The sequence below is a fragment of the Hypanus sabinus genome, chromosome 21 (genome assembly GCF_030144855.1).
Source record: "Hypanus sabinus isolate sHypSab1 chromosome 21, sHypSab1.hap1, whole genome shotgun sequence".
NCBI classification, from domain to species: domain Eukaryota; kingdom Metazoa; phylum Chordata; class Chondrichthyes; order Myliobatiformes; family Dasyatidae; genus Hypanus; species Hypanus sabinus.
This window is the reverse complement of record NC_082726.1, coordinates 65,579,368-65,603,512: the sequence shown is the minus strand read 5'-3', so window position 1 is coordinate 65,603,512 and position 24,145 is coordinate 65,579,368. Positions and strand designations below refer to the sequence as shown.

The following is a 24,145-nucleotide window of genomic DNA, read 5'->3' as shown; positions in this document are numbered from 1 at the left end:
GGCATTGGTAAGGCCGAATTTGGAGTATTGTGTACAGTTCTGGTCACCAATTATAAGAAAGATGTCAACAAAATAGAGAGAGTACAGAGGAAATTTACTAGAATGTTACTTGGGTCTCAGCACCTAAGTTACAGAGAAAGGTTGAACAAGTTAGGTCTTTATTCTTTGGAGCATAGAAGGTTGAGGGGGGACTTGATAGAGGTATTTAAAATTATGAGGGGGACAGATAGAGTTGACTTTAATGGGCTTTTTCCATTGAGAGTAGGGGAGATTCAAACAAGAGGACATGAGTTAGGAGTTAAGGGGCAAAAGTCTAGGCGTAACACAAGGGGGAATTTCTTTACTCAGAGAGTGGTAGCTGTGTGGAATGAGCTTCCAGTAGAAGTGGTAGAGGCAGGTTCGATATTGTCATTTAAAGCAAAATTGGATCTGTATATGGACAGGAAAGGAATGGAAGGTTATGGGCTGAGTGCAGGTGGGTGGGACTAGGTAAGAGTAAGCATTTGGCATGGATTAGAAGGGCTGAGATGGCCTGTTTCTGTGCTGTAATTGTTATATGGCTATATATTCTGGTACAGTTGGGCAACTGTACATAGTGGCTTCAGTTAGTGGTTGAGTCTTGTAGTTGTTCAGTCTTTCCTTTCACAGCTGCTGCTTGTTCTCTGCAGAACAGCAAAGATCATTCATATCTAGCACAGCTCTCTCTTGAACAGATTTCCTCCATGTGCATCTATTGAGCGCAGGTTCTTTCCCGTCTTTAGATGTAATGTTGAATTTCAAAATGAAAAATGATGTTGTTGTTATCTTTGAAACATTTCCCTTGCCCCCCAGGTGCTCACTGACCTTCCTTCAACTGGGAATAAAGGATCTGTTTGGGGAGACATGAGTTCAGCATCTGGATGACATGACCTATCCATTGGAGTTAGTGTTGCTTTAATGTGGTGGAGATGCTGTTCATGTTGGCCTCCTTCAGTACACTGGTGTTAATGTGTCTGTCTTTCCAGCTGATCCTCAAAATCTTTCATAAGAATCTTTATTCATTACAGCACATTGAATCCATGCTAATGGCGAGCAACTCTTTGCTACATCTTATACCAAACAACAATTAATTCCGAGTGGATCAATCGTAAGCACATTTAATTTACTTGCAGCAATGGAAGACTCGCATTGCACAAGAGCTGGCAATAACTTCCAAAAAGACCACAATAGTCACTCCTTTATGCACAGGTACAGCTACCCACGAAGTTTAAGGAAAGAGTACATTCCAGTCTTCTTCTTAATCAGTGTACTTGGCATTCTTCCAGTAACACGTTTGTTGGTCTGCTGATGGTCAAGGACTCAGGTTCCATCAGCATAATGTTGCACAGATCCAATAGCAAAGCACTCTGGTACAATACAGGTTCCATTTTGTTACTACAAGTAAAGTATATTTCCACACTGGCCATACCCACACAACCAGTCCAAATTGCCTGCGGTTGTCCCATATCCCTCCAAGCAGCACACCAGAGCACAATGGAGAGGGAAGAATCATGAATTAAATCTACATTATTTAGAGATGAAGGCAAGGCAGGGACAAAGCCAGCAAAGAAGCTGTCTCACAGCTCCAGCAACCTGAATTCAATCATAGTCTTGTGTACTTTCTGAGCAGATTAATCAACCACAATAAATTGTCCCTAGTGTGTAGATGAATGGTTGATGGGAATCTTGGGAGAAGAAATGGGATTAATCATGGATTAGTTGACTGACTGGATACCCAATTGGCTTGGTGATAGCACTGGGTGAGAGTGGAAGGTTGTTAGCTCATTTTTATTGAGATATAGCACAGAGGATGCCCTTCCAACCCTTTGAGCCACGCTGCCCAGCAATTTACCTATCGCCACAATAGGTCAACGACTATCTCAATGACTCTTCACGTGGCTTTAGACCACCTGTGCAACACAAACTCTTCTGTCAGGATGCCGTTTATCGACTATAGCTCAGCATTTAATACCATGATTCCCACAATCCTGATTGAGAAGTTACAGAACCTGGGCCTCAGTATCTCTCTCTGCAATTGGATCCTCAGCTTTCTAACCAGAAGACCACAACCTGTGCAGATTGGTGATAACATGTCCTCCTCCCTGATGATCAACAATGGCACACCTTAGGGGTGTGTGCTTAGCCCACTGCTCTACTCTCTCTATACCTGTGGCAAGGCATAGCTCAAAAACTATCTATAACTTTTTTGATGATACAACCATTGTTGTTAGAATTTCAGGTGGTCGAGAGGGCGTACAGGAGCAAGATATGCCAACTAGTGGAGTGGTGTTGCAGCAACAACCTGGCACTCAATGTCAGTAAGACGAAAGAGCTGCTTGTTAGCTTCAGGAAGAGTAAGATGAAGGAACACATACCAATCCTCATAGAGGGATCAGGAGTGGAGAGAGTGAGCAGTTTCAAGTTCCTGGGTGTCAAGATCTCTGAGGACCTAACCTGGTCCCAACATATCCATGTAGTTACAAAGAAGGTAAAACAGCGACTACTTTATGAGGAGTTCGAAGAGATTTTGTATGTCAACAAATACACTCAAAAACCTCTGTAGATGTACCATGCAGAGCATTCTGATGGGCTGCATCACTGTGTGGTATGGGGGAGGGCAGAGGACCAAAAGAACCTGCAGTGGGTTGTAAATCAAGTCAGCTCCATCCTGGGTACCAGCCTACAAAGTACCCAGGACATCTTCAGGGAGTGGTGTCTCAGAAAGGCAGCGTCCAATATTAAGGACCTCCAGCACCCAGGGCATGACCTTTTCTCACTGTTACCTTCAGGTAGGAGATACAGAAGCCTGAAGGCACACACTCAGTGATTCAGGAACAGCTTCTTCCCCTCTGCCATCTGATTCCTAAATGGACATCGAACCTGTGAACACTACCTCACTTTTTAAATATAATTTCTGCTTTTTGCATGATTTCTAATCTATTCAATATAGATATACTGCAATTGTATGGTATATGATTTACTTATTTATTTATTAATATTTTGTTCAATATTATGCATTGCATTGAACTGCTGCTGCTAAGTTAACAATTATCACGACACATGACGGTAGTTATAAACCTGGTTCTGATTCTGATTCCCCTGTTTAACCCTAGCCTAATCACAGGAGACATTGCAATGAGCAATTAACCAACCAAATGGTACGTCTTTGCACTGTGGGAGGCAACCAGAACACTCAGAGAAAACCCACGTGGTTTTCTTCACCAGAGCTTCACCAGAGCCTTAATAACCAGCCTTATTCATTTCCATCTTTCATGACGGGGACATAGGGTTGGATTTTGAGAGACGTTAGTAATATTAGCGATAACAGAATTAGCATAATAAGCAGTTAACAAAAATACCCACTCCCTGCTTAGTCTACCTCTAACTAGGACAAAGGGTGAATATGTGACTATACTCTACTACTTCTACCGCGCCCCAATCCACGTGACAAATTACCATAACGCATAATAAAATGTGCAAAACAAAATACAATACTGATAGGCAGAAAATAGATACATGGCTCCTAAAGCACAGGTTAAAATCTTGGCACAATATCGTGGGCTGAAGGGCCTGTACTGTGATGTGCTGTTCTATGTTTCTTGGACTGGAGGCCCATGACAAATGGTGTGCTTTAGGTGTCACTGATGGGCCCATTATCAATTTGAATAAGCCTGTAATGGCACGTTTAATATGTTTGCAGATGACATTAAATTAGGAGGTGTAGTGAACAACAAGAAGATTATCAAAAGTTACAGGGAGATCTTGATCAGCTGAGGAAGTGGGCTGAGGAATGGCAAATGAATTTGTGTAAGTGTGAGCTGCTATGTTTTAGAAAGTCAAATCACGGAAAGCCACGGAATGAACGGCATGGTGCTGGGGAGTTCTGTAGAACAGAGCAACAGAGGGAACTGGGAGCACAAGTACATGGTTCACTGAAAGTTGAGTCATAAGATGGTGAAGAAGGTTTTTTGAATATTGTCCTTCTTAAATTAAGACATTAAACATAAAAGTTGAGAGGTCACAATGTAATTATACAGGACACTTGTGAGGCCACACTAGGAGTATTCAGTTTTGGTTGCCCTGCTATAGGAAGGATACTATGGAAGCTATGCAGACAAGATTTACAAGGACATTGTCAGGACTTCAGGGACTGAGTTACAGGGAGAGGTTGGACAGGCTAGGACTATATTCCTCGCAGAGTCAGACACTGAGAGGTGATCTTATCAAGGTGTAGAATCACAAGGGACAAGGGTGAATGTGGTAGGTCTTGTTCCCATAGGGAAAAGGTATAAACTCCTAATGGACAGCAGTGAAACTGCACCCTGGTTGCTAGCGCTGTTCTATCATCCTACTAACCACTGCACCACCATGGGGAGAATCTGTAATGGGTTAATGCAAATGGATAGTTGATACTTGATAATGACTTCAGGGGTCGAAGGTCCTCCTTTTCTGCCTCGCTGAGCATTGACTGAACACCCCTCCTCTTCCAGTGGCCAGTCCAAAGCCAGAACAATGGCCTACTTTGGGGAGGGTCGTGGACCCATTCACCTGGACAACGTGATGTGCACGGGCCATGAGCGGTCACTGGATGAATGTGGCACACTAGGATTCGGCGTCCATAACTGTTGGCACAGTGAGGATGCAGGCGTGATCTGCGATTACGAAGAGGATGTGCTGGAGGATCTCAGCAGCAATGGTGAGTGATGATGGCAGCTTGGAGATAAGTGCACGTCTTTGAAGAACTTGGACCGAGTTACCAAATACGCGATCTTGGTTTGTCTCGCTTCTCTCTCAACAGTTCAACCCCTGTTCTGTTTCGACTACTTTTAGTTGATGAGACCAGAAATTGGAAATTCTATTTGTTAGTGGACCTATGGTACACCACAGGTGCCCTCTCTCCTCTCTTCATAGTTCAACTGTCCCTAATCATTCCAGTTTCCTCCCACAGTCCAAAGACCTACAGATTCGTAGGTTAATTGGTTGTTGTAAATTGTCCTGTGATTAAGCTATGGTTAAATCAGGGGTTGCTGGAAGACATGGCTTGAAGAGTTGGAGGGGTCTGTTCTGCACTGTATCTCTAAATAAATGAAATAAATACATAAATAATCCACCTGATCCACATGAAGAGTCTCAACCCAAAGCATTTACTGTCCACTTCCCTCCAAAGATGCTGCCTGACCCACTGAATCCCCCCAGCATTTGGTGTGTTGCTTCTGATCTATCTACTTGTGACATACTGGTGCAATTCCACATTGCCATCATCCTCACATCAGCCATTACTATTTGTTTTGGTGCAGCATCCTCTCACAATAATAGAAATCTACAGTGAACTGTTAAGTTAGCTGAAAAGCTCCTTGGCTGCAGTCTACCAACACTGTAGGACTCGTCTACATCCAGGGCAAAGAAGTGGGCATTGTGGCCATTATCCACATTGCAAACTGCCTTTTCCAAAGTCTCCCTTCTGGAAAGTGCTCTAAACCTATTAAAACAAAAACTTCATGCCATCTTAAAAGTTTTCTTCCCTAGTCAGTTAATCTGATCAACCATTCTAATTACTCCCCCACCCCCTCTATCTATTACTCCCATCACTGCACTGCACTGCAAGCACCTTAAACCACTTTTTACAAATCTGCTTACATTGTAAATACATGCTGGTATTTATGTATTTACACACATTTTGTTCCATATCTGTGCTTTAATCTCTAACTTTATTTTTATATAATTCTATATTCTGTATAATTGGTGAATGTTGCTTTTTTGTTGCATGCATGCCCTATCCAACACACCACAGCCAATTTATAATACATGTAAATGTATATGGTGAATAAACATGACCTCTGGTCCTTGATCCTTGACCGAATTGACAGATTTGGTACTGAGGTACCATATTCTGTTCCCACCCTAATTACTAATCCATCTGTTCTTGTGTGACCTCCAGGTTCTTTACATTCAGTGTGCGGCCTGCGTTCAATGAATCGTCGCAAAAAGCGCATCATTGGGGGAAACAAGTCTATCAGGTAGGAACTGGGAATGCTGGCTCACACTTTCTGCTCTCCCTAGTGGAGACAGCGTCAACCAGCTGGCAGAAGAGATTGGAGGTCACATTGGGGACCTGTCTTTGGTGAAGGTTCATTTACCACCAGATTACTATTTGTTAATATTCAAAATGAAGTACAGTTTATTATTAAAGTACCTACGTTACCATATTTTACCTTGAGATTTATTTTCTTGCAGGCATTTACTGGAAAATAAAGAAATACAATATAATTTATGAAAAATTATATGTAGACTAAGACTGACAAGCAACCATTGTGTAAAAGAAGACAAATGGTGCAGACAAAAATAAATAATACTGAAAACTTGAATTATAGAGTCATTGCCAATCAGTCCATGAGATGTGGAATGAATTCAGAGCTGAAGTGAGTGAAGTTATTCACGCCAGTTTAGGATTCTGATGGTTGTAGGGTAATATTGTTTGCAGTTTTGGGCTCCTTATTTTAGAAAGGATATATTGACATTAAAGAGAGTTCAGAGAAGATTCACGAGAATGGTTCCAGGAATGAAAGGCTTACTGTATTAGGAACATCTGGCAGCTCTTGGGCTGTACTCCCTGGAGTTCAGGAGAATGAGGGGGTATCTCATAGCTTCCGAATGGTAAAAGGCCTGAACAGATTAGATATCGCAAAGTTATTTCCCATGGCAGGGGATTCTAGAACAAGAGGACATGACTTCAGCATTGAAAGACATCCTTTTACAACTGAGATGTGGAGAAATTACTTTAGTCGGAGGATGGTAAATCTGTGGAATCTGTTGCCACGATCAACTGTGGAGGCCAAGTCATTTGGTGTACTCAAGGCAGAGATAGATAGGTTCTTGATTAGCCAGGGCATCAAAGGGTATGGGGTGAAAGCAGGGGAGTGGGGATGACTGGAAGCATTGGATCAGCCCAAGGTTGAATGGTGGAGCAAACTCAATGGGCTGAATGGCCTACTTCTGCTCCTATATCTTATGATCTTATAACTGTTCCTGGACCTAGTTGTTTGGGACTTGAGGGTTCTGCTCCTCCTGCCTGATGGTAGTAGCAAGACCAGAGCATGTCCTGGATGGTGGGGGTCATAGATGATGGATGCTGCTTTCATACGGCAATACTCAGTGGTGGGGAGGACTTTATTTGTGATGGACTGGGCTTTGTCCACCATTTACTGTAGCCCTTTCTTTCCCAGAGCATTGGTGTTTCCATACAATATTGGTCAGTTGCTCACCTTTAAAATTAATAGGATTAATTTCTGTGGTAAAAAGGGTTCTCAGGATTTTGGTGGATGGTTCTGTGGAATTCTTTGCTGTAGACATCAGTAGATGTCAAGTCTTTATGTATATTTAAGGCAAAAGTTGATAAATTCTTGATTGGTTAGGGCATGAAGGGGCATGGGAGAAGGCAGGAGACTGGGGCCGAGAGGAAAATTGGATCATCCATGATGAAATGGTAGAGCAGCTGTGATGGGCCAAATGGCCTAATTCTGCTCCTATATCTTAGGATCTTATGGTTTGGTGTGAATTGAAAAGATTTGGACATGAGGAATAATTACGAATGGAATAGATAGAGAGTAAATGTAATCAGGCCTTTTCCCCTGCAGTCATGGGGTAAGGGTGAAAGTTGAAAAGTTTAAGAGGGAACATCTTCATTCAGAGGGTCATGAGAATATGGAATGAGCTGCCAGTGGTTCATGCAAGCTCAATTTCAATGTTTAAGAAAAGTTTGGATTGGTACATGGATAGGAAAAGTATGGATGGTTCTGGTCCAGGTTCGGGTCAATGGGACTAGGCAGTTTAAAGGGTTCAGCATGGACTAGATGGGCTGAATGACCTGTTTCTATGACAGAGAGAGTTTGTGGCTCTCACTGGACTTTAAAAAGATGCTCGATGTAATGGCTGCCGTTTAGTGCTGTCATTCCCTTTTTGGAGTAATGAATGGACTTTCCTTTGGTTTCTCTCTGCTTCTTCTCAGGATCCCCTCGTTATTTTCCTGCTCGCCACTGGCTGTGTCAGTCTCAACTCATGATGGTCTCAGAGAACTTGTGACCCAGTTCCCACCAGGCTGACTTCCTGTCTAAAGAAGTGATGGATATTAAATGGTGCCTTCATGTTGTCGTGATGTTTGCTGGGTGCTGTGGTGTACGGGTGAATACGTGTACAATTCTCTGCCTCTGCTGGTGTACAAGTGAATACCTGTGTATTTCCTGGCCTCTTTATTCTGAAACATCACTAAAATAGTTCATTACAAGCTTTCACACACAGATCATTAGGACCAAGGCAAAAAGAGTAAAGCGTCTCCGGATTTGAGCGTGTTATTGACTTGTAATATCTCTGACTTTAAGGTTATGAATTCTGAATGCTGCTCTCTTAACACCAGTGGAGTGAAGACATGGTACTTAGTATTATCTGGAATCCCTCTTTGTAGCTAAAAAGTAGAAGGGATAGCTGTACAAGCTCCAACAGACAGTTTGGCCATCTCCCCATGTAGCCAGCCCATGCTTTATTTTCGCTATACCGTCAGGAAGGAGGTAAAGGTCCCATACCACCAGATTCAGGAACAGTTATTACCCTATAACTATCATGCTCCTGAACCAACATGGATAACTTCACTCATCTCAGCTGTGAACTGATTCCACAACCTTCAGACTCACTTTCATTTTTTAATATTTGCACAGTTTGTCTTCTTTTGCACGTTGGTTTTGTGTCAGTCTTATGTATAGTTTTTCACAAATTCTATTATATTTTCTTACTTTCCTGTAGGTCACTGCAGGTAAATGAATCTCAAGTTAGTATTTAGTGACATGCAGTATATGTACTTCGATAATAAATTTGCTTTGAACTTTGATTCTACCTTTCAGTCCAAGTGAAAAGTCTCGACTTGAAATTTCCGTTGTCCATTTCCCTCTATGGATGCTGCCCAACTGTGGCCAACCATCTATAAGGAGTTTGTATGTTCTCTCTGTGATTGCATGGGTTTCCTCAAGGTGCTTCAGTTTCCTCCCACATTCCAGTGATGTATCAGTTAATAGGTCATTGTAAGTTGTTCTGTGATTGGCTAGGGTTAAATTGGTAGATTGCTGGGTGGCACAGCTTGTTGGCTGGAAGGGTCTGTTCCATGTGTAACTCTAATTAAATAGATTGTTTTAAGTCTTACTCAGTACTTTTGAACTCTATCTTAATGTCTTAAGCTAGGCACCATTGTAAACGGGCGGGTTGTTCTATGCACAACACAGTAGTGCAATCTCTTTACAGCACCAGCAATTACCAATCGGGGTTCAATTCCCACTGCTGTCTTTAAGGTTCTCCCTATGACTGTTGTGATTCCTCTGGACCCTCCCATTTCCTCCCACATCCCAGAGACATATGGGTTAGGGTTACTGTGTTGATAGGTTCTTCATTAGTAAACATGTCAAAAGTTAGTGGGAGAAGGCAGGAGAATGGGGTTTAGAGGGATGATTGAATGCTGGAGCAGACTTGATGGGCCAAATGCCTAATTCTGCTTCTATACTTTATAGTCTAATGTTAGAAGTGTAGTGACATCTGTGGCTGCCCCCATTGCAATCCTCGCTGATTTGATTTGATACAAAACGATGCATTTCCCACTATGTTTCAATGTACACGTGATAAGCAAAGCTAATCTTTAACAGCAGGTTACTCTCTTAAATTAATTCCTTTTTGTGTCTTCTGGACACAGCATTAAAGGATTTGCAGTGAATATGTTTGTGGGATCTTCTTCCAGGGGTGGATGGCCTTGGCAGGCTTCACTGAGACTCAAGATGTTCCACCGTGGGAGCCGGTTACTATGCGGAGCCACATTGATCAGCAATTGCTGGGTGCTGACAGCAGCTCACTGTTTCAAGAGGTTTGTAAGCAGTCAATATCTTGGTTTCATTAAAAAAGAAAGATTGGTCTCTTCTCAAAGCTGTAAGATGCGTGAAATTTACTTTTCGGTCTGGTGAAGGGTCCCTCAGTGTAGCAGAGAATAATGACATAAGGGATGGCAAATGCTGAAATCTTGAGTGAAACTTTAAGTTCTCAACCCAAAACTTCACTATCCCTTTGCCTCTACAAATGCTGATGGGCCAAATCAAGCTCTAGAATGGGGTAACACAGTAGTGTAGTGGTTAGCACAACACTTTACAGTACAGCACAGTCAACCTGGGTTCAATTCCCGCCACTGTCTGTAAGGAGTTCGTAAGTTTTCACCTTGACCATGTAGGTTTCCTCTGGGTGCTCTGGTTACCTCCCACAGCCCAAAGACATACCGGTTGGTAGGTTAATTGGTCATTGTAAATTGTCCCCTGATTAGACTCGGGTTAAAATCAGGGAATTGCTGGGTGGTGCGACTTTAAAGACCAGAAGGGCCTATTCAGCACTGTACCTCAATAATTAAAAATAAATAAATCAACAAACAATGCAGTAAACAGCTCGCTGCCCTAGTGGCGAGCCCTCAGTGGTGGCAGGGTATTCATTAGTCTCACAGCCTGGGGGAAGAAGCTGTTACAGAGTCTGACAGTCCTAGTCCTGATGCTCCTGATGTTTCTGTGCCTCCTCCCTGATGCTTCTGATGCTCCTGTACCTCCTTCCTGATGCTCCTGATGTTTCTGTGCCTCCTTCCTGATGCTCCTGATGTTTCTGTGCCTCCTCCCTGATGCTCCTGATGTTTCTGTACCTCCTTCCTGATGCTCCTGATGTTTCTGTGCCTCCTCCCTGATGCTTCTGATGCTCCTGTACCTCCTTCCTGATGCTCCTGATGTTTCTGTGCCTCCTCCCTGATGCTCCTGAAGTTCCTGTGCCTCCTTCCTGATGCTCCTGAAGTTCCTGTGCCTCCTTCCTGATGCTCCTGATGTTCCTGTATCTCCTTCCTGATGCTCCTGATGTTTCTGTGCCTCCTCCCTGATGCTCCTGAAGTTCCTGTGCCTCCTTCCTGATGCTCCTGAAGTTCCCGTGCCTCCTTCCTGATGCTCCTGATGTTCCTGTATCTCCTTCCTAATGCTCCTGATGTTCCTGTACCTCCTTCCTGATGCACAGGCACACTGTAAACAATACAGTAGACAGCTCGCTTTCCTGGTGATGAGATGTCAGTGGTGGGAGTCTCACAGCCTGGGGGAAGAACCTCTTACCCAGTCTGGCAATCCTAGTTCTGATGATATTGTACCTCGTATCAATTTTTTTTCTGATGTTCTTCCATTGAAGTATCCTGGGGTGTTTTAGATTTGGAAGTGCCAAACTGATTGATCATCCATCTTCCACAGGTTTGGTAACGATACACGCCGTTACTTTATTCGGGTTGGTGACTACCACACAGCCGTGGAGGATGAATACGAGCGAGAGATCCCTGTGGAGAGAATTGTCATGCACAGGAACTACAGGCCAGACCACATCGATAATGACATAGCGCTGGTCAGAATGAAGGGCAGGGAAGGACACTGTGTGACATTTAATCAGTACGCATCACCAATCTGCTTACCAGGCAGAAATGAGAAGATCAGAATCAACAGGCAATCCTGTTACATTACTGGCTGGGGAGACACAGGTAAATGGTTTCTGAGCCCTGAGTTCTTCTTTGATCTACATATAACCATATAACTATATAACAATTACAGCACAGAAACAGGCCATCTCAACCCTTCTAGTCCCCCTTACTCTCACCTAGTCCCACTGACCTGCACTCAGTCCATAACCCTCCATTCCTTTCCTGTCCATATACCTATCCAATTTTACTTTAAATGACAATACCAAACCTGCCTCTACCACTTCTACTGGAAGTTCGTTCCACACAGCTATCACTCTCTGAGTAAAGAAATTCCCCCTCGTGTTACCCCTAAACTTTTGCCCCTTAACTCTCCATGTCCTTTTGTTTGAATCCTCCCCTACTCTCAATGGAAAAAGCCTATCCACGTCAACTCTATCTATCCCCCTCATAATTTTAAATACCTCTATGAAGTCCCCCCTCAACCTTCTACACTCCAAAGAATAAAGACCTAACTTGTTCAACCTTTCTCTGTAACTTAGGTGCTGAAACCCAAGTAACATTCTAGTAAATCTTCTCTGTCCTCTCTCTATTTTGTTGACATCTTTTCTATAAAAAGATGTCAACTAGGTGGCCAACTAGGGGGAATACCATACAAGATCTAGTATTAGGTAATGAACGGGGTCAGGTCACAGATCTCTCAGTGGGTGAGCATCTGGGGGACAGTGATCACCGCTCCCTGACCTTCAGCATTATCATGGAAAAGGATAGAATCAGAGAGGACTGGAAAATTTTTAATTGGGGAGGGGCAAATTATGAGACTATAAGGCTGGAACTTGCGAGTGTGAATTGGTATGATGTTTTCGCAGGGAAATGTACTATGGACATGTGATCAATGTTTAAGGATCATTTGCAAGATGTTAGGGATAAATTTGTCCCGGTGAGGAAGATAAAGAATGGTAGGATGAAGGAACCATGGGTGACAAGTGAAGTGGAAAATCTAGTCAGGTGGAAGAAGGCAGCATACATGAGGTTTAGGAAGCAAGGATCAGATGGGTCTATTGAGGAATATTAGGTAGCAAGAAAGGAGCTTAAGAAGGGGCTGAGAAGAGCAAGAAGGGGACATGAGAAGGCCTTGGCGAGTAGGGTAAAGGAAAACCCCAAGGCCTTCTTCAATTATGTGAAGAACAAAAGGATGACAGGAGTAAAGGTAGGACCGATTAGAGATAAAAGTGGGAAGATGTGCCTGGAGGCTGTGGAAGTGAGCGAGGTCCCCAATGAATACTTCTCTTCGGTATTCACCAATGAGAGGGAACTTGATAACGGTGAGGACAATATGAGTGAGGTTAATGTTCTGGAGCATGTTGATGTTAAGGGAGAGGAGGTGTTGGAGTTATTAAAATACATTAGGATGGATAAGTCACCCGGGCCTGATGGAATATTTCCCAGGCTGCTCCACGAGGTGAGGGAAGAGATTGCTGAGCCTCTGGCTAGGATCTTTATGTCCTCGTTGTCCACAGGAATGGTACCAGAAGAGGAGGGAGGCGAATGTTGTCCCCTTGTTCAAAAAAGATAATAAGGATAGTCCGGGTAATTATAGACCAGTGAGCCTTACGTCTGTGGTGGGAAAGCTGTTGGAAAAAATTCTTAGAGATAGGATCTATGGGCATTTAGAGAATCATGGTCTGATCAGGGACAGTCAGCATGGCTTTGTGAAGGGCAGATCTTGCCTAACAAGCCTGATAGAGTTCTTTGAGGAGGTGACCAGGCATATAGATGAGGGTAGTGCTGTGGATGTGATCTACATGGATTTTAGTAAGGCATTTGACAAGGTTCCACATGGTAGGCTTATTCAGAAAGTCAGAAGGCATGGGATCCAGGTGGATTCAGAATTGGCTTGCCTGCAGAAGGCAGAGGGTTGTGGTGGAGGGAATACATTCAGATTGGAGGGTTGTGACTAGTGGTGTCCCACAAGGATCTGTTCTGGGACCTCTACTTTTCGTGATTTTTATTAATGACCAAGATGTGGGGGTAGAAGGGTGGGTTGGCAAGTTTGCAGACGACACAGAGATTGGTGATGTTGTAAATAGTGTAGAGGATTGTTGAAGATTGCAGAGAGATATTGATAGGATGCAGAAGTGGGCTGAGCAGTGGCAGGTGGAGTTCAACCCGGAGAAGTGTGAGGTGGTACACTTTGGAAGAACAAACTTCTTCCAAAGTACAAAGTAAATGGCAGGATACTTGGTAGCATGGAGGAGCAAAGGGATCTGGGGTACATGTCCACAGATCCCTGAAAGTTGCCTCACAGGTAGATAGGGTAGTTAAGAAAGCTTATGGGGTGTTAGCTTTCATAAGTTGAGGGATAGAGTTTAAGAGACGCGATGTAATGATGCAGCTCTATAAAACTCTAGTTAGGCCACACTTGGAGTACTGTGTCCAGTTCTGGTCACCTCACTATAGGAAGGATGTGGAAGCATTGGAAAGGGTACAGAGAAGATTTACCTAGATGCTGCCTGGTTTAGAGAGTGTGGATTATGATCAGAGATTAAGGGAGCTAGGGCTTTACTCTTTGGACAGAAGGAGGATGAGAGGAGACATGATAGAGGTATACAAGATATTAAGAGGAATAGATAGAGGGGACAGGCAGCGCCTCTTCCCCAGGGCACCACTGCTCAGTATAAGAGGCCATGGCTTTAAGGTAAGGGGAGGGAAGTTCAAGGGGGATATTAGAGGAAGGTTTCTCAATCAGAGAGTGGTTGGTGCATGGAATGCACTGCCTGAGTCAGTGGTGGAGGCAGACACACTAGTGAAGTTTAAGAGACTACTAGACAGGTATATGGAGGAATTTAAAGTGGGGGGTTATATGTGAGGCAGGGTTTGAGGGTCAGCACAATATTGTGGGCCGAAGGGCCTGTAATGTGCTGTACTATTCTGTGTTCTATGTTCTATAATTTGGTGACCAGAACTGTACACAATACTCCAAATTTGACCTTACCAATGCCTTGTACAATTCTAACATTACATCCCAACTCCTATACCCAATGCTTTGATTTATGAAGGCCAGCATACCAAAAGCTTTCTTAACCACCCTATCCTCATGAGATCCCACCTTCAGGGAACTATGCACCATTATTCCTAGATCACTCTGTTCTACTGCATTCTTCAATGCCCTACCATTTACTATTTACCAGTACATGGAATGTACTGCATAGAAACTGCTCATCACCCTCTCTAAAGCTTCCACATCCTTGTCGTGCAAGTTGAAAGGATATTAAGAATTAGGGGATTGAGTTCAAGACTCACGAGGTTATGTTGCATCTCGATAAAACACTGGCTAGATCACACTTGAAATACTGTGCTCAGTTGTGGTCACATCATTATAGGAAGGATGTAAGCTTTAGAGAGGGTATAGAGGAGATTTACCAGGGTGCTGCCTGGATGACAGAGCATGTCTTATGAGGGTAGTTTGAGTGAGCTCGGTCTTCTCTCTTTGGAGCAAAGGAAGATGAGAGGTGACTTGATAAAGGTGTATGAAGTGATGAGGCATCGATCGAGTAGACAGCTAGAGACTTTTTGCTAGGGTGAAAAAGGCTAACACAAGGGAACTTAATTTTAACATGATAAATATGTGGCTGAGAAGCTGGTGCATGGGTCAGGGCTTCAGGTTCTTGTATCACTGGGATCTCTTCTCGGGAAGTCTGACCTGTTCAGAAGTGATGGGTTGCACCTGAACCCGAGGGGGACCAACATTCTCACGGGCAGGTTTGTTAAGCTGTTGGGGAGCGTTTAAACTAATTTGGCAGGGGGTGGGAGCCAGATTGAAGGGATTCAGAAATGGACAGATGATAAAAAAGTAAAGATAGCATGCAGTCAGACTGTCAGGAAGGGCAGGCAGGTGATGGGACTTAGTTGCAACCAACAGGCTGGGTATCAAAATGTTAGGGATACAGAGTGAGAAAGGATAGCAAATACGGTACTCAAGGTGTTGTATCTAAATGCATGTAGTATAAGGTGGATGATCTTGTTGTAATATTACAGATTGCCAGGTATGATGTTGTGGCCATCACTGAATCAAGGCTGAAGGACGGTTGTAGTTGGGAGCTGAATGTCCAAGGTTACACGTTATACTGGAGGGATAGGAAGGTAGGCAGAGGGGTTTGTGTGGCTCTGCTGGTAAAGAATGGCATCAAATCAGTAGAAAGATCTGACATAGGATCGGAAGATGTTGAATCCTTGTGGGTTGAGTTAAGAAACTGCAAAGGTAAAAGGACATTGATGGCAATTTATACAGGCTTCCCTGCAGCAACTGGGAGGTGGACCACAAATTATAACAGGAGATAGAAAAGGTGTGTCAAAAGGTCAATGTTATGTTGGTCATGGGAGATTTTAACATGCAGGTGGATTGGGAAAATTGGATTTGTAATGGATCTTAAGAGAGTGAGTTTGTTGAATGCCTATAAGATGGCTTTTTAGAATGGCTTGTTGTTGAGCCGATGAGGGGATCAGCTATCTGGACTGGGTGTTATGTAATGAACTACAGGCAATTAGGGAACAGGGTAAAAGAACCTTTAGGAACCAGTGATCATAATATGATTGAGTTCAACTTGAAATCTGATAGGGAGAAAGTAATGTCTAATGTAGCAGTATTTCATTGGAGTAAGGGAAATTACAGTGGTATGAGAGAAGAGTTGACCAAACAGCCAATGCAAAAGAAGACGAAGTTCAAAAGTTCAAAGTAAAATTTATTATCAGAGTACATACATGTCACCACATACAGACCTGAGATCCTCTTTCCTGTGGGGATACTTAGCAAATCTATAGAACAGTAATGTAAACAGGATTAGTGAATAACAAACTGTGTAAATGCAAGTTTAAATAAATAGCAATAAATGACGGTAGCATGAAATTACAAGATAAGGAGTCTTTAACGTGAAACCATTGGTTGTGGGAACACCAGAAATAGAATGAGTGTAGTTAGCCCCTTTTATTCAAGAAAAAAAATTGTGCAAAAATAATTCAAAACTTAAGTCATGGAGTCCTTGAAAGCAAGTCTATAGGTTGTAGAATCTGTACAGTGTTGAGGTAAATGAAGTTATCTGTGCTGGTTCAGGGGTCTGATGGTTGTGGGTATAGCTGTTCCTGAACATGGAGGTGTGGGTCCTAAGGCTCCTGTACCTTCTTTAGTGAGAAGAGAGCATGGTCTGGATGGTGGTGGGGTTCTTGATGATGGAACAGCTTTCTTATAAATGTGCTCAATGATGGGAAGAGCTTTGCCTGAATTGGACCAGGGTGTATTCTGTTCCTGGGCATTAGTGTTTGCAGACCAGGCCGAGATGCAGCCAGCTTTCAGACTTTTGGGCATAATCCTGTTGATACCTCTTACTTACTTACTGCCCTTTACACCACTGGTATTTAGGGCAGCAATGAAGTTTCTCCATCTCTGGCAGTGTTCAGGGCTTCCTTCCTCATGTCAGTAGCTTCCTCTTAGATTTCACTAGCTCCATTCACACAGGTCCTGGGTGGAGTCACAACAATACTGTCATACTCAGATGTAGAAGGATTCTTCATTGCTGTTTCCGTAACAATTTTGTTTGACCAATCAGAGTTGTTAGCCCTAAGATGACCCCCCGAACCTGGAGGACCAGTGGACCACTCTTAGTCTGACCTCTACCCTTTGACCTGTTTAGCATGGGTAACCATACCAAGAGCCAAAGTACAAAGTCCTGACTCCAACCAACACAACTCTCCGGGTCTTTGAGTCATGCAAGCCTCCAAACACTACGGCAAGTTTGTGGTCCACTTGGAGGATTGGTACCCTGACTTACCTTTATTTCACTTCATTTACACAGTAGTATAACGAGATTTCCAGTGAACCCAGTGAGCCCAGAGCAGCAGGACAGATGTCACATTTGTATTGGAGTTACCCTTGAATGGAGCAATCAATATGTGATGCCATTTCACAGACAACGTGATGTGCACTTCTGTCATTTTATCCTTTACAGAAAAATCTCTTTCTGAAGTTATTGAATAGGTTTCCATTTCAGCTTGGGTAATGTATTCACAATTCACTGGGTAAAAGAAAAGAAGGTCATGAAGTCACACAGCATAGAAATGGGCTCTTCAGCATAACTCACCCTTGTGACCAAGATTCCCATCTAGGCCGATCTCATTTAGCCCATTTCCTTAAGTCTTTCCTTTCTATATACTTGTCCAAGTGTCTTTTAAATATCATCAATGTACATACCTGCCACAACCACTTTCCCTGCCAGTCCTTGGAAAATAAATCAGCCATGATGTATTGACAGAGCAGTCTCAATGGGCTGAATGGACTAATTCTACTCCAATGTCTTATGGTCTTATGGATATGTATAAGGTGCCTAATTTGGAGTATTGTGTGCAGTTTTGGTCACCTACCTACAGGAAAGATGGCAAAGATTAAAAGAGTGCAGAGAAAATTTACTCTGATGTTGCCAGGACTTGAGGACCTTGAGTTATAGGGACCTGGGTTGTATAGGTTAGGACTTGATTCCCTGGAGCATAGGAGAATGAGAAGTGATTTGATAGAGTTATACAAAATTATGAGGGGTATAGATAGGGTAAATGCTAGCAGGCTTTTTCCTCTGCAGTTGGGTGAGACTAGAACTTGAGGTTAAGGCTGAAAGGTGAAATAATTAAGGGGGACTTAAGGGGGAATTTCTTCATTCAGAGGGTGGTGTGAGTGTGCATCATGCTGCCAGAGGAAGTAGTGGATGTTTCAATAGATTTCAATAGGTACATTTAATGTCAAGAAATGTATACAATATGCATCCTGAAATTCTTTTTCTTCTCAAACATCCACAAAAACAGAGAAGTGCCCCAAAGGGGATGCAGTGGCTGTTGTATATTTGGACTTTCAGAAGGCCTTTGACAAGATGACACACATGAGGCTGCTTACCAAGTTAAGAGCCCATGGAAAGTTACAGGAAAGTTACTAACATGGGTAGAACATTGTCTGATTGGTAGGAAGCAGCAAGTGGGAATAAAATGATGCTTTTCTGGTTGACTGCCAGTGACTATGGTGTTGCGACCACTTCTTTTTATACTGTATATAACTTATTTAGATGATGGAATAGATGGCCTTGTTGCCAAGTTTGCAGGTGATATGAACATTGATGGAGAGGCAGGTAGTGTTGAGGAAACAGGTAAGATGCAGAAAGACTTAGATGGATTAGGAAAATGGGCAAGTAAAGGGAAAATGAAATACAATTTTGGAAAATGCATGATCATGCACTTTGGTAGCAGAAATAAATGTGCAGACTATTTTCAAAGTGGGGAGAAAGTCCAAAACTCTGAGATGCAAAGGGACTTGGGAGACCTTGTGCAGAACACCCTAAAGGTTAACTTGCAGTTGAGTCAGTGGTGAGGAAGGCAAATGGCATGTTAGCATTCATTTCAAGAAGGCTAGAATACAAGAGCAAGGATGTGATGCTGAGGCTTTATAAGGCAATGATGAATCCTCACCTTCAGTATTGTGAACAGTTTTAGGCCCCTCATCAGATGTGCTGGCACTGGAGAGTGTCCAGAGAAGGTTCACAAGGATGGTTCCGGAAATGAAAGGGTTATCTTACGAGGAACATTTGATGGCTCTGGGTCTGTACTCCCTCAAATTCAGAAGGATGAGGAGGGGATTCCATTAAAACTTTTCGAATGTTGAAAGGCCTAGACAGAGTAAATGTGGAAAGGATGTTTCCCATGGTGGGGGAGTCTAGGACAAGGCAGCAGAGCCTCAGGATAGAGGGACACCCTTTCAAAACAGAGATGCGGAGAAATTTCTCTAGACAAAAGGTGGTGAATTTGTGGAATTTGTTGCCACATGCAGCTGTGGAGGCCAGGTCATAGGGTGTATTTAAGGCATAGATTCTTGATTGGACATGGCATCAAAGGTTACGGGGAGAAGATCAGGAACTGGTGCTGAGGAGGATAAGGATCAGCCATGATTGAATGGTGGAGCAGACTCGATGGGCCAGATGGCCTAATTCTGCTCCTATGTCTTATGGCCTGGTTGACTTAAGTACCCTTTGATTTTTCAGCTTTTTGAGCACCTTCTTCCTTGTAATAGTAACTGCACCCACTTCTCTTCCCTGACGGGCGTCCTGTTTCACCCACCTCAATAATAAGCAAATGCTTTGAGAGGCTGTTCAAGAACTACATCTGCAGCTTGCTGCCACCCACACTGGACCCTCTACAAATTGCCTACCACACAACCGATCAACAGACAACGCAATAGCTAAAGCTCTACACACTGTCCTTACACATCTGGAGAAGAATGCTTATGTGAGAATGCTGTTCTTGGACTACAGTTCAGCATTCAACACTGTAATTCTCTCCAGGCTTGACAAGAAGCTCAAAGACCTCAGCCGTCACCCTGCCTTGTGCAGCTGGATCCTGGACTTGCTGTCAGTTCGCTGGCAGGAGGTAAGAGTGGGCTTCCTCACCTCTGCCCCTCTGACCCTCAGCACAGGTGCCCCTCAGGGCTGCATCCTGAGCCCTCTCCTTTACTCTCTGTACACCCATGACTTTGTCACCACCCACAGCTCCAATCTGCTAATTAAATTTGCTGACCACACTGCACTGATTGGCCTAATCTCAAATAATAATGAGGCAGCCTACAGAGAGGAAGTCATCACCCTGACACAGTGGTGTCAAGAAAACAACCTCTCCCTCAACATCGTGAAACCAAAGAAGCTGGTTGTGGACTAGAGGAGGAATGGAGACAGGCTAACCCCTATAGACATCAATAGATCTGGGGTTGAGAGGGCGAACAGCTTCAAGTTCCTCAGCATAAACATCACTGAGGATCTCATGTGGTCTGTACATATCGGCTGTGTAGTGAAAAATGCACAACAGCGCCTCTTTCACCTCAGACGGTTGAGGGTTTGGTATGGTCCCCCAAATTCTAAGAACTTTCTACAGAGGCATTATTGAGAGTATCTTTACTGGTTGCATCACTGCCTGGTATGGGAACTGTACTTCCCTCAATCACAGAACTCTGCAGAGAGTGGTGCGGGCAGCCCAGTGCATCTGTAGATATGAACTTCCCACTATTCAGGACATTTACGAAGAGAGGTGTGTAAAAAGGGACCAAAGGATCATTGGAGACCCAAGTCAATCCAACCACAAATTGTTATAACCATATAACATATAACAATCACAGCACGGAAACAGGCCATCTCGGCCCTCCTAGTCCATGCTGAACTCTTAATCTCACCTAGTCCCACCTACCCGCACTCAGCCCATAACCCTCCACTCCTTTCCTGTCCATATACCTATCCAATTTTACCTTAAATGACACAACTGAACTGGCCTCTACTACTTCTACAGGAAGCTCATTCCACACAGCTATCACTCTCTGCGTAAAGAAATACCCCCTCGTGTTTCCCTTAAACTTTTGCCCCCAACTCTCAAATCATGTCCTCTCGTTTGAATCTCCCCTACTCTCAATGGAAACAGCCTATTCATGTCAACTCTATCTATCCCTCTCAAAATTTTAAATACCTCGATCAAATCCCCCCTCAACCTTCTACGCACCAATGAATAGAGACCTAACTTGTTCAACCTTTCTCTGTAACTTAAGTGCTGAAACCGAGGTAACATCCTAGGAGATTGTCTCTGCACTCTCTCTAATTTATTGATATCTTTCCTATAATTCGGTGTTCCAGCTACTACCATCCAGAAAGGAATGCCGCAGCATAAAAGCCAGGACCAACAGGCTCCAGGACAGCTTCTAACGCCTGGCCATCAGACTGCTTAATTCATGCTGATGCAACTGTATTTTTATGTTATATTGACTATCCTGTTGTATATAATATTTATTATAAATTACTATAATTGCACATTGCACATTTGAACGGAGACGTAATGTAAAGATTTTTACTCATGTATATGAAGGATGTAAGTAATAAAGTTCAATTAATTTGAGCATCTGGCACACTGCTAGACTCTTCCACAGTGAACACTGATGCAAAATACTCATTTTGTTCATCTGCCATCTCCTTGTACCTGTTAATATTTCTCTGGCTTCATTTTCCAGTGTCCCTATATCCACACTCACCTCTCTTTTAGTTTTTACATACTTGAGAATACTTTTACTATCCACTTTGTTATTGTTTGCTAGCTTGCTTTCATATTTCATCCTTTCCCTCTTAATGATTCTTTTAGTTGCTCTCTGTAGATTTGTAAAAGCTTCCCAATTCTCTATTTTCCCACTAATTTTTGCTTTGTTGTATGCCCTCTCATTTGCTTTTACATTAGCTTTGACTTTCATTGTCAGCCACGGTTGTATTATTTTGCCATTTGAATATTTCTTCATTCTTGGAATACATCTATCCTGCACCTTCCTCATTTTTCCCAGAAACTCACACCATTGCTGCTCTACTGTCATCCCTGCCAGTATCTCCTTCCAATTTACTTTGGCCAACTCCTCTCTCATTTTGCTGTAATTTCCTTTACTCCATTGAAATGCAGCTACATCAGATTTTACTTTCTCACTATCAAATTTCAAGTTTAACTCATCATATTGTGATCACTGCTTCCTAAGTGTTCCTTTACCTTAAGCTCCCTAACCACTTCTGGTTCATTACATAACACTCAGTCCGATATAACTAATCCCCTTGCCGGCTCAATAACAAACTGCTCTAAAAAGCCATCTCATAGACATTCAACAAGCTCACTCTCTTAAGATCCATTACCAACCTGATTTTCCCAATTGATCTGCATGTTGAAATCTCCGAATACTATAACATTGCCCTTTTGACACACCTTTTCTATTTCCTGTTGTAATCTGTGGTCCACATCCCAGCTACTGTTGGGAGGCCAGTATATAATTGTCATTTTACTCTTGCAGTTTCTTAACTCAACCCACAAGGATTCAACATCTTCTGATCCTATGTCACATCTTTCTGCTGATCTGATGCCATTCTTTACCAGCAGAGCCATGCCATTCCCTCTGCCTACCTTCCTATCCCTCCAATTCAATGTGTAACCTGTGAATGCCCACCAGAAAGTGAAATCAGGGTAGCATATGGTGACATATATATGCTTTGATAATAAATTTATTTTTAACTTTGAATTATTACAGTAACATCATTTTTCTTCCTTTCAGGACAATCCTACTCAAGGACATTACTTCAAGGTGCTGTTCCCTTACTACCAAAGGACATCTGTCAAAGGCGCTACAGGACCAAGTTTACGTCCCGGATGCTCTGTGCCGGCAATCTGTCCGAACACAAACGCGTCGACAGTTGCCAAGGAGACAGTGGTGGTCCCCTGGTGTGTCAGCGCACAGGGGGGCGCTGGGTTATTCTGGGGGTCACCTCCTGGGGATATGGATGTGGAAGGAAAGATTCTCCTGGGGTTTACACCAAAGTATCAAAGTTTGTAAACTGGATCGGGAAAGTGACTGAAACCAGAGTGAAAACTCAGGGCAAGCTATTGAGCAAGGCATGAAATGGTGGCTGGGAGCAAAGGACGAGATGGAACAACTTCTTTCTCAGCTACACCAAGAATAAAACTGAGCTGTCATCAGAATTCAGGCAATATGGTGGCTTTTATGGTCATGTTATGTTGGCAGATCTGGATGAAGAAGATGAGATATGATCTTGAATCCCAGCATGCCACTGAGGAATTTAATCCAAGTTACATGCACTCAGTGGCCACTTTATTAGGTACACCTGTACACCTGCTTGTTAATGCAACTATCTGATCAGCCAATCATGTGGCAGCAACTCAATGCATAAAAGCATGCAGGCATGGTCAAGAGGTTCAAACATCAGAATGGGGAAGAAATGTGATACAAATTACTTTGACCACGGGATGATTGTTGGTGCCAGATGGGGTGGTTTAAATATCTCAGAAACTGCTGATCTCCTGTGATTTCATGTACAACAGTCTCTCGAGTTTACAGAGAATGGTGCAAAAAACAAAATATATCCATTGAGCAGCAGTTCTGTGGGCAAAAACATCCTGTTAATGAGAGAGATCAAAGGAGAATGGCCAGACTGAAGCTGACAGGAAGGCAACTGTGACTCAAATCATGTTACAACAGTGGTCTGCAAAAGAGCATCTCTGAACACACAACACAGCAAACCTTGAAGTGGGTGGGCTACTGCAGAAGGATTCAAGATTGTTTATTGTAATTTCCAGTACACAGGTGTAAAGGAGAACAAAATAATTATTACCTTGATATAGCACAAAATAAAACTACAGTAAGGTAAAAATTACAATAATAAAAAGCCACAATAAATATAAATGCATAAGAGAGCTTACATATATAAACTGATTGTATGTCCACGAATTGACACTAGGCACAGGAGTGTCTGTACAGAAAGTGACTGACAGGAAATGATAAAGTAGTGGTGGTGGGGGCTGTGAAGGGGGGATTAGTGGGTGGGGGTGTTGAACTATTTGACCATAAGATACAGGAGCAGAATTAAACCACTTGGCCTATCGAGTCTGCTCTGCCATTCCATCATGGCTGCTTTATTTTCCCACTGAACCCCATTCTCCACTGAACCTGATTTGGTGCCCTGGCTAACCTATCAACCTCTGCTTTAAATATACTCAATGATTTGGCTTCCACAGCCA

General features: G+C 43.1%; 1 protein-coding gene across 1 annotated transcript in view; it reads left to right on the top strand.

The window, feature by feature from the left end:
- si:ch211-51a6.2 (neurotrypsin) overlaps positions 1-23,708 on the top strand; it is a 54,030-nt gene extending 30,322 nt beyond the window's left edge. Inside the window, exons 10-14 of the mRNA XM_059946113.1 lie at positions 4,509-4,714; positions 5,957-6,035; positions 9,791-9,913; positions 11,307-11,587; positions 22,665-23,708. Coding sequence (XP_059802096.1) covers positions 4,509-4,714; positions 5,957-6,035; positions 9,791-9,913; positions 11,307-11,587; positions 22,665-23,008 — 1,033 coding nt within the window. The 3' untranslated portion in view covers positions 23,009-23,708. The remainder of the gene's footprint in view (positions 1-4,508; positions 4,715-5,956; positions 6,036-9,790; positions 9,914-11,306; positions 11,588-22,664) is intronic.
- The last annotated feature ends 437 nt before the right edge of the window (positions 23,709-24,145 follow it).